Genomic DNA, 11769 nt, shown 5'->3' on the forward strand with positions numbered 1-11769 from the left:
GTAGTACAATTAGTGGGATTCGAACTTACAGCGGTGAGGATAATCAATGACCTTAATCACTCTGCCATGGACGCCCTGTACAACATTCTATGTACCCCTATGTTGTATGTGATATTACAGAATGACTGCCTAAAATTTAAAACGGACCGTTTCAGAAACATTTTGTTGACAACCCTGTGCAGTAACCACTGAAAACAAGGAATCAGGGTGCAGACAAATAAAGTGGATTGTCAGATTGCTTTTAACTGAAATTTAATGAAGGCAAAGTCAGCATTCTGGCTATAACATAAAGCAGCTCTGGGAGATTTACAACTATTTTGGTACCACTATTATAAAAAGATTTTGTAGGTCGTAATATTACTTAAATATCTACTGTAAATGTATTTAAAAGCAAGTCCAATGTGGAAGTGTTTGCCAATTTTTTTACAGCTAAAGTAAAATGTCAGATATAATATTAGTTATAAAGATTTGTGACAGGTTATATGGCCATATATAAACAGTTTTTTTATGTAGCGGCAAGGGTTATATATTAAACATTTATATCCAGCCATATAAGCTGTCAAGAATCTTTATGAGTTTATAATTCAGCAAACTTCCTTTATAGAGGAAAAAATAAGATTTCTTCATAAATTGACAGCAGCCATGTATAAAGATATATAAACATTATCCAATGAAAAGTGATGTCACAAATTTGCAGTATTACATATATAAAGTCTCAACAATTTAAATTGTCCTAATATTAATATATGTCAATTATACTCACAACAGCTGTCTGGTCTTTCTTCACAAGTAGGAAAAATGAAATAACAGGGAAGTTGAAATTGACATAAAATTATACAGGGATGTCTTTTTCAAAGTCCAAAGGGCAATTTTGAAGACAGAGAAAAAAGTTTTGCTGTCAATAGTTTATACACGTGAAATTCAAAAATCCGAAACAAAAGATTTAACCTGGGACATAAAATTTTATGTCCAAGATTTAACTTCTGGCAAAGGAAGACACAATGTACAAAGGCTACCCCAGGTTTAATATTGTAATTGGTAATCATACCGTAATGCACTATATAGTAATCTTAAGGGTCCAGTGTAATTATAATGATCTAAATTCATAATATATACATAAAGACTATTCTAAACGAAATCTTAAAAATTCATTTTGGACTAGATATTTATTTTTCCTAGGCCATTTACCATTAGAATTCTTGACTTTTAGAGTTCTTGAATGAGATCATCAGAAATAAAACATAAAAAAAAAATGATGTATATTTCCAATTCAAATTTCACTCTGAATGACTATTCACCTAATATAATTATATAATTTATATATATTACATTTTGATTGTTGTAAAATAATCATATGCCCCACAAAATAATCCATGAAAAAATATGTACAAAATACTGTTCTGTATATTATTATGCTCTTGAAATTTACACTAACAAATATATTAATACCCTAATATATATGGAAATTTTTATTTCCAAGTACAACCATAAAACATACATTCATAAACAATACAACAAACCACTAAATTCAATTTTGATTGTATGCAAATTTAATATCTGAACACATTTGGGTTTTTTTTTTTGAAATGCACATGTACGTGAGATTTTGCTCCTCAAATTATTCAAACGTCACTCATTATTTTGTCCGGTTTTCTCCGTAAAATGACTGGTGATGATAAATCGTTCTTCATCAGAGTGTCCTCAAAGCTGTCATCGTTATGTATATTATTACGATTATAAAACGGTTTTTCTTTAAACATACACCACAGAAGCCTAATCAAATCCGAGAGAATTATATCCGTAGAATTTTTTCCAACTATTCTCATCAAGAAACAGCCATCCTCCCGCAAATAGTCATTTGCAAATCGTCTCGACAACTTTTTGTCGAAGCCGGACTGGATTTCATTAACTGCGCGTAGATATTTTCTGACAAAAAGCTCTTTATTATGGCGGAATAAGAGATAAAACAACCAAGAGGCGAGGTTGTAAAACGTAAGGATTGACAGCAAAAACATCCAGAACCAAATTAAGGCAAAAATCTTCTCGTTGAACAGATTTATCGGCAAAACACATTGTACAGTAAATGTTTGAATATTTTCAAATTGACGTATTTTAAAGTCGCACAATGTTACACGTGGAAACCTTGGAGTTTCTTTCCACTCACCGTGGTCTCTGAAATAGGTTAGAATTTCAAAGCCATATCCGCCAAAATCCATAGCTAGAAATGAATCGAGAATGAAAAACTGAGCAACGCAGTTCGTGCAATACAAAAGTTTGATGAACAGGTAAAATCCAGTAAGGAAATAACCATCTCTTCTTGCAAAACAGAAAATAAAAACATTCGAAACTCTTTGTCGCACTTTCACCATTATATTCCTATGATAATTCCGGTTTTGACGTAACCATCGATCAACATACTTTGCTATATGCTTCAAACTCTCCTCCCTATCGTCCGGTTTTCCAACATGCACAGAATCGGTTAGCTCATTGATTTTGCTAAGATTAATTCCTGATTTTGTATTGAGCAAATGCCACATAATATGAGGCGATTTAAACATAAATGCCATAAAAACAAGAATTAGTGGTACCCACTGATAGTAGTTCAGTTCCGCTTTCTGTCGCTTGGCAATGTCGCGGGGTATCCCAGTTTCCATTGGTACATAATAAGTATTTGCGATCCAGCAGTAGTTTTTAGTATATGCAACAAAGGTACCTGTAAAAGGAAAAGTGTAAATATCATTATCTTCCTGCAAAAGATAAAACAAATATTTGAATAAAATAACTTGAAATTATACTAATAGATAAACAAGTCTATTTGGCTTTAACTAAAACCTCATTTGAGAACAAATGAGATAGGTAAGAAGTCCAAGCCTGGTGCCTAAACTACAACCTCATTTGACAATCAATGAGATTAGATAAGAAGCCTTAGACTGGTGCCTAAACTACAACCTATTTTGACAATCAATGAGATAGATAATAAGCCTTAGACTGGTGCCTAAACTACAACCTATTTTGACAACCAATGAGATAAGATAAGAAGCCTTAGCCTGGTGCCTAAACTACAACCTATTTTGACAACCAATGAGATAGATAATAAGCCTTAGCCTGGTGCCTAAACTACAACCTATATTGACAACCAATATATATTATTAAACAAGTCGTTGACTTTAACTAAAACCTCATTTGACAACCAATGAGATAAACAAGCCTTAATTTGCATAACTACAACCTGATAACCAATAGAGATAGATAAGCAAGCCTAAGCCTGGTGCTTAAACACAACCTCAAGTCTGTTGACATTGACTACTACCTTATATGACAACAAATGAGATAGATAAACAAGCTTATTGGCTTAAACTGCAACCCCAATTGACAACCAATGTGAGATAAACAAGCCTTTGTTGTCTATAAAAACTACAACCTCATTTGACAAATAAAGAAATAAACACACCTACTGCTTTAACTAAAAAAAATATTTTTCTATAGACCTTGTCAATCCTTGTGAATGATCCACTTAGCCAAACAAATCCCCCAGTTGTGCATTGTCGAACATGAAGAAAGTTCTTATTAAATTCTTACTAAAATTTATCAAGTCACAGCTGAGCTTCCCTTAATAAATAATGAAAATAAGCACTAAATTACTATTACATAAAAAGCCTTTTATTACTGCCTTTAGTTAAAATTTGTTTTCTGCAAACAAGTTTAATCACAAAAGCAACTTACCTGTGAATTCAGCTGGACACCAGCAATGGATGGGATCGCCCACATACTGTCCGGAGCTCACAACTACCGCAAACAGCAACAACAAACACACCGTCCACAGGTGATTGGCGCGGTCTATCCAATCATCATCTGTAGATCCGGTCAAACTCTTCCAACTAATGCCCCCAAGTATTGAAATCCTGGAAAATATTGTAATATAATGTTATCAAGGATTTCAAGAAATCAAACTTGAAAAAAAAGGTACTGATGTTTTAAGAAAATTAAAAAGATTCAAGATAAAAGTTAATAATTTTCATGTTGATGTGCATGAGATACCGATTTAGCAGTATGGTTCACCAATTATTTCTACTGCCAGGGATTTTTTCAAGGATTTTGGGAACACGACCCATACCCATGGAATTGGGAATTTAAAGCGGTGTTTTGTTAAAATTGGGAAAAAATGCATGACTGAAATTTTGCAGTGATTAAATGGATGCAAACAATTACTGTCTATGATGGCATCTTCAAAGATTTAAGCTATATTACAGTGAGGAAGCCCTTATTTGCCAAGATTTTAGAACTTTTATTCAATATTTCTATTTTGTAACTTTCATTTGGGAATTTTTTCCTGTGGATTGGGAAAATAATATACTATTTTCAATTGGGAATATGACCCAATAACGGCTATAAAATAAGCCAAAAAAGTCCCTGACTGCGTTACTAATACAGTTAGGGTTATCTTTTGCATATTTTGATTCCTTTTGGTAATAATTAATTAACATTGTTTGTAAGTGCTGTTTGCAATCATGAATGTATAAATTTTTATTTTTTTGTTCACTATTAAATATTTTACTTTTCATACATTTCAAAATTTTCACGAAAATAAGCAAAAAAATATGGAGGCATGCAACTTTAAAATGTTATTATTTATAGCGCAATGATTATTTTTCTGTCCAAGCTAGTTTAATTTTTGTTTATTACATACCTAGCAAACTGTTGTCTACTTCAAAATTGTGGTGTATGGAAAAATAAGCAAACAACATTTCAGTACACCACAATTTTGAAGTGGAGCGACAGTTTGCCAGTGTGTATTAGGGATATACATGTCAGCTTAAATGATCAGAACTATAGCTACATGTAAATATATATGTGAAAACCCAATCAAAAAGATGAAATTAATGTAAATAACTTAATAACTGTTAACACTGTAATAATATTGGATTCAATGTCCTTGCTACAATAACATTCTTATTATTTTGTAATAATATTGTTAATTTTTATCATATTATTAAACAGGGATTGCCCCAAAATCTCAATATATATTTAGATTATAGTTAATAAATATACTGGTTCAGACTTCTCAAGACGAAATATTACAGCTGACACAAAACATTATTTTATTTTGAAAAACACTATTTGAAATAATATTGACAATTTGACATTATTCTTAAACAATTATTTTATTAATGTAACCTGATAATAATATGAAACAATAAAAAACACTCTTCATTTTTATATATAAAAAAGTCTTATGTAAACATAAACCCCTTAATTGTACCATATGACCCCTATCAAATTAACAAATTAATGCCAAATTAATAAAGTTGAACTTTAAACTCTTCCATGTAACGTCCTTGTATTTCTTGTCTTTAAAACTACAGTATTATTTTACTAAAATAAATATATATTGGTATATAACATAACAACTTCAAACATTGAAAATTTTCAACTGAAAGTGACTTTAGGAGATTTAAAACTTAACAACTTTTAACATTTTATTCAATAAACCGCGAAATTTAATTTAATTAGACTTCGGGGTATACCGAATAACTGATAACCTTTTTAGCAGTTCAAAATAATTATTTGAAAAGTAAATAATTTAACGACAAAAAAACATACTTACATTTTAATAAATACTTATATTTCTTCCTGTCACAATCTATAACTTTCACACAACTCTGGTCACAACCCCATTGTCAGTTATTCAAAATCAATTTTTACGTGTTTTAGAAAATACACTGACACTGTGTAACAATCTCGCGCCACTAAAGAAATGAACTAAAAATAGATTGCTTCCTTTGTGTGTACTAACTGAAGTAGCGCCATGCCGTGTAATTGGATTATAATTGGTTCCGTTTGGGTGGAGCGGACTTGTGGGGAAATGGCGGAAAAAAGCCAATGTGTTTTAAGCGGTTTAAAGTAAACTGTTTAATAGCATATGCAACTAGTCCATAAGGTGGATTTATTAAATTTAGTTTTTTTTTTAATTGAAGCACCTTTAAAATAAAATGGGACTGTTCCAAAATCAAAGCTACAAAGAACTGAGGTTACTTGTTTATAATAAATCATCTTTGGTGAAGGATTTCAAACATTTAGCTTCTTTTCTTACTTACTTTATTTAGAGCTCTAAACTTGGAGAAATAATCCATGCTTAATCATTAACTCTCCGAGCATTCAATTTGAGCAGCAACATGTTTCATTCATTCATTCATTCATTCATTCATTCATTCATTCATTCATTCATTCTTCTTCTTCTTCTTCTTCTTCTTCTTCTTCTTCTTCTTCTTCTTCTTCTTCTTCTTCTTCTTCTTCTTCTTCTTCTTCTTCTTCTTCTTAAATAAAAATAATATAAACATACGTATCTAGCGAATCTGGGGTACATTTTCACATTTTTATATACATTATATACATGTATATATTTTTGCTTCTAACGAGCCTATTTACACGATGGACTTCTTTTAATCAATATCCAATGGTCATTCGTTATTTAATCACCAAAATTTTGTTATCAACATTTTAAAATTAAAGAGAAATCCGTTTTAACCGCGCATAACATATTACGTCAGTAGTAAAACGCATTATTATGTATAATGGGAAATAACTGTATCGGTACCAAATCTATTAGACCTCTAGTTGCCTCCCTTACACTAAAATAATAATTTAACATTCTGCAAATTCCTTTTCGATTTCTTTATTTTTTTATATCAACTATTTTTATAGTAATTTAATAGTGTTGTAACACAGACGAACAGGCTAAGTTTGCCTTTCTGGAAATATTTTACGACTAACAGTAAGCTTTGATTATCAAAGGCGTTAAAAAATAAAACATACTATCAGATAAGTGATGTCACGGTCTATAGAAAACATGTTGCAGAATAGACGTGATGGAACTTACAGGGCAAACAAGTACAAATGATAGTCATGTTAAATTTAAAAGAGGCCGGCTAGAACCCACACGAAGTTGTTGAATGTACAACTGGTAGATAAAGGATAAAACAAGAAACGTATTCGCCTCAAAAAGTTTCTAACATATCGTGTATTTGCATTATTTATTTATCAATGTATTATATCCCGGATAATATAATGATGTGTAAAATAACAGCCCTGATACATCATCATTTCACCAGAGCGTCGTTTAAAAAAATGTGTGTAATCAAAACTTGATTTACAAGATAATTTAAAAATTACGTAGCTATGTCTCGATTTATCAGTAAGCACGTGTAAACCGTGCATATAAAATGAGCTGGTTACAATGTAAAATAAGCTATGTGAGATTTTTTTGGTTGGGTTTTCCGTCGTACCAACACAGAAGAAGTCATATGGCGTCTTACCAGCTTGACTAGTGAAGGAAGACGTTGGGTGCCCTTCCGAGCCTGATTTCAGACACGAACGGGTGAGGGGCTAGTGGTTAGATGTCAACGACCTGAACCACTCGGCCACGGGCGACCCCTTCCAAGCTACGAGAGTAAATGGGCGGTTAAACATGGTTCCCTATCACAAACTGGTGCATTTTTACAAAACACATTTTGAAAAACATGTAGTTAGACATACATCTTAATAATCAGTAGGATATATTTTGATATGTTTGATTTAGCGAGTATTTTACGAGTTGAAATAAATTAACAAGCATATAAACAAAACCCCAAGCAATTTCTTTTTTGATGAGGCCTTTAATTATAACATGGTAAAATGACTTTCATTTTTGACGCTATATCCGAGACACGTCATTAGACGTCACTGAACATATCGTTAATGAATGCTACTGCATTCTCTAAGCCTCTTGTCACTGTAGTCTTATTGTTAAAAAATACCGTACACTAGTTTTCTTCATCATTTTATCATGAATGAGTTCACCACTGCAATTATCGAAAGTCTACGCCACACAACGTTTATCTACATATAGCCATCTCTTAATTTGTTTTGTTTGGTTTTACGGCGCACCAACGTATATGTTTGGTCATATGACGCCGAAACAGGGAATGTGATTTCGGCTAACCCCGAGTGTTACAAACTTAAAGCAACATCAGACGTCAAAACCACCTCACTTGCTGGAGCTAAAAAATGCAGACTCCAGTAATTCGAACCCATTTAGTCGCCTCTAAACAATAACCGTAGTTATAATGCCTCAACCCGTAATGGCAACCCCTCAGCCACAAAGAGAAAGACCTAGCTGATAAGCCCTACAATGCTTTTTCTTTTGGTATTTTTTTTACAATATCCAAAACGGTACTCATTGGCCAACCTCATTAGCTATCAAGCTGAACTATCGTTTGCCTTTTGAACATTAAAGGCCCATTATGCCTCAGAAATGCTATCAATATTATCATTCAGAAACTGTTTATTTTTTACACTTTGTTACAGTTTCCAGAAACATACTCATTGCTATATATATACATAATCTGTCTTTTGTGTCTTGAGTTTTATTAGCAATTGGTATAATAATAGTGAATTTGTATTTGTATGGAAGTCAAACTACTACTTTGTTAACAATCTGCTACCTTTACGACACATAACTGCACATTCAGCGTTACTTTTTCTGTTGTAAAACATCTAACATGCTCTTAATCCATGATTTGAACAATATTTAACAAAAGTTTGACATTTCTTAAGAATTAAAAACATATGGATTTCTGAGGCATAATGATCCTTTAAGTAAAGTTATAGTTGTTAAGTATATTGAACAGAGGACAACATACCACTTTGATTAAGTCTTGCTACTTTATGACTGAAAATTTCACATTCAATGTTGTTTTCTTAGCTTGTTAAGCATCTAATATGCTCTAAGTCCATTATGAGTTCATTATATTATACGGGTTTGTCTTTTCTTTTGAGAGAAAAAAAGACGTTTTAATTTCTGAGGCTTAATGTACCTGCTCGTGTTTGATTATAATGCTCAGAATGGTACCCGAGGCTTTCCTCAACAGCAATGGTGAAAGGTCCCCGCCATGTAACCTTTCACATCATCGATGCAAATTGAAAACTATATAAGAAAAACAGTCGAACTCCGTTCGCTCGAACTCGGAGGGCCTGTGCTAATTTGTTCGAGAGATCGGTAGTTCGAGCCAACCGAGGTGTTGATCATATGCCTAAAGGTTTTCCTAGCTTACATCGGTCGAATGATAAATGCGTCAATATAATTGTTTGTTAGTACATCTTTCCGTCGAATATTTCATATTCAGAATTATTATCCCAGTGTTTTAATTAGGTATTAACGGTACGCTGTGTCAATTTATATTCATGCATAATGTAATTGGTTGAGTTCGATCGCGCAATCACACCAGCATCTATTTGTAGTCATTTACTAAAATAAACACACATACAAGTATCATTCTATAAATAGATAACACTGTTACGATTCACTTTACATGAACCACGGTTGTAATTAAAGCCGTCCGGGTAAACGTCATTCTTTATTGGCATGCATATTTCACTTATTTCACAAGTCATTTTCTTTTAATCTTTACCATAAACGGCAAATCAACAATATTATCATACAAATAAGTCGGTTACAACACCTCTTATTTTGTGTCAATTAACCTTAATTATGTTTGTCAGGATCACGAGGTGTGAAAAACATGCGTCGCCGACTGTCATTTATTTAGGACCAATCGCAACTACTCGGCCGTTTTCGTCAGTCTTCGGATAAGGACCTCGAACACAATAGTATGAATACACAGAACGGATGCGGTATTTCGGTCTAACCTACGCTAAGAAACTAAACATGAAAACAAATAGTAATTTAATGCTGGGAGTTGTTTACAAGTTTATTTCCAATATATGTAGTAAAAGTTCATCTAAAATAAGTAATATCATAGGTACAAAAGCAAACAATTCATTATTTATATATTTATTATTATGGTTGTAGAAACCGAAAGTACAAAAAACCAACCTGTTGACATTTCGTCGGATTTGTTTAAAATTGAACATCAGTGGGCATATTTAAATTACAAATTGTTGTCAGACATATTTTCAAGCAAAAGAGTACCGGAACAGGCATTAGATGTCAAATATATACATTCGTTTTACATTATCTCTGTTTCTGTTTACATCTGAAACCACGTGGTAGAACTACTTTCAATCCGTATTGTTTCCAAGGTTAATATTATAGATAATAGCCGTGGCAGTTCCGAATGATTTAGGACATACCAACTTGTCTTTTTGTGTTCGACCGAACAGGTGTGATTTTCACTATAATTCTGCCGAAGGGACCAGAGGTCAGGTTCGAGAGTTCGAGCGATCCGTGGTAAAACAATATATATCATATAGGAATTTTGCCGGGACTGGGCGATGAGTTCGAGCGAAGGGAGGTATTCGAGCGATCCGAGTTCGAGCGAACGAAGTTTAACTGTATATACAAAGCAGCTATTTAGGTGGGAGTGGGTTGGGACTTAAGGTAACTAACGACTTAATTCTGGTTGTCAAATTTATTATACTTAGATATCATGTGATATATCATGTTATCCATGCTTTATGATTTCTACATATTTAATGACAATGACCCACATTCTGACAAGATTGATTGGGTACAGATGTATGTTTTTGCAAAGAAAGTCCATACAGCCGCCATTTTGTTTTAGGTCATGTAAAAAAGCCCCCCCCCCCCGTTAACTAGAAAGTCGTATTGTAAACACTCAAATTAATGATAAGAGTTCTTCTTTGAATAGGGTAGTCAAAGCTTATTTTTCCCTATATTTAGATTAAGATTTGAATAAACAAGATACATTTTCTTTACAAACCCCTCTTTACAACATCACTTTTTTCTTTCGCTGCAGTCAAATTTTCCTTATAAAGCTTTTGTTATCCACGTTGCTTTTTCTGTTTTCCCATTTTTCCTTAAAGATCCTGTAACACAATTTTTGTATGGTGTTGATGCTCAAATTAAGATTTATCAATGTTGTAAGTTCTAAAAAGCATTGCTTATAAAGATATTACCGTATTTAATATTTCATATAAGTAAAGGAGGTAATCAGAAATTTATTTTCTATAAAGTCTAAATCAATTTTTTTCAATAAGAAATGAAGGCATACATTTTAATGATTACATACAATGTGAACAAATATTAGCCGTACATATTTCACATATTCTTCATGTTTGAAAATTGGTTATAAGCATAATAATATACATATATAAAATTTCACTTAAGTGTGGTATACAACCTCATTTATAACAAATAAGTCACAGGGTGAGAAACATGTGCAGTCTGACCGGGGCTCGTGCGCTGGGACCCTCGAAATACCGTACCGCGGCTCTACCGACTGAGCTATCCGGCCGCTTACACAACTGCACACCCAAATAGTGAACAGTTCTGAACCGTGACATACTCCCCTGCTATATTGAAATTCGTCCTCGAATTTCATATAGTTAAAGAGTAATGTAGATTAAACTCTGAACTATATGCAAGTCACGGTCCCCCGTTGGGCGCCAAAGGTCACAGGGTGAGAAAAATGTGCAGCCTGACCGGGACACGAACCCGGGACCCTCGGAATACCGTACCGCGGCTCTACCGACTGAGCTATCCGACCGCTTACACATCTTCTCCCCTAGATAGTGAACAGTTGTGAACCGTGACATACAGGATCTTTAAAAGTCATTTTTGTGATTTCTATGAAAAGCTTTTCAAATATTCACAAAACAAAAGGAAAATTAGTTTTGTAATGAAATTAAGATACGAATCATTTACAAAGCCTCAATGGGTGCGTTTCATAGAAAATCGTAAGTCTAAATGTAAAAGGGGTATTTAAATAATTTCTCTTTATTGTTCTACTAAGAAATAGTTCTAACAAGTCA

The 11769-nt window shown here is 33.0% G+C and overlaps 1 protein-coding gene across 1 annotated transcript; it reads right to left on the reverse strand.

The window, feature by feature from the left end:
* Nucleotides 1-1055: 1055 nt before the first annotated feature.
* On the reverse strand, nt 1056-5790 carry LOC132725639 (innexin unc-9-like). Its single transcript, XM_060710815.1, has 3 exons — nt 5606-5790; nt 3724-3902; nt 1056-2713 (listed from the first exon to the last, which is right to left on the reverse strand). Coding segments are annotated over exons 1-3 (1272 nt in total). The 5' UTR covers nt 5608-5790; the 3' UTR covers nt 1056-1622.
* Between the last annotated feature and the right edge of the window lie 5979 nt (nt 5791-11769).

This window comes from Ruditapes philippinarum, unplaced genomic scaffold, assembly GCF_026571515.1.
Source record: "Ruditapes philippinarum isolate M1 unplaced genomic scaffold, ASM2657151v2 ctg133_1_1_1_1, whole genome shotgun sequence".
In the NCBI taxonomy this organism is placed as follows: domain Eukaryota; kingdom Metazoa; phylum Mollusca; class Bivalvia; order Venerida; family Veneridae; genus Ruditapes; species Ruditapes philippinarum.

What these genes read in the sequence shown, in the direction of transcription:
- LOC132725639 (XM_060710815.1), bottom strand. An exon ending in GTGTCCAGCTGAATTCACAG is followed by an intron (nt 2,714 to 3,723) that starts GTAAGTTGCTTT and finishes TTCCTTTTACAG; the next exon opens with GTACCTTTGTTGCATATACT.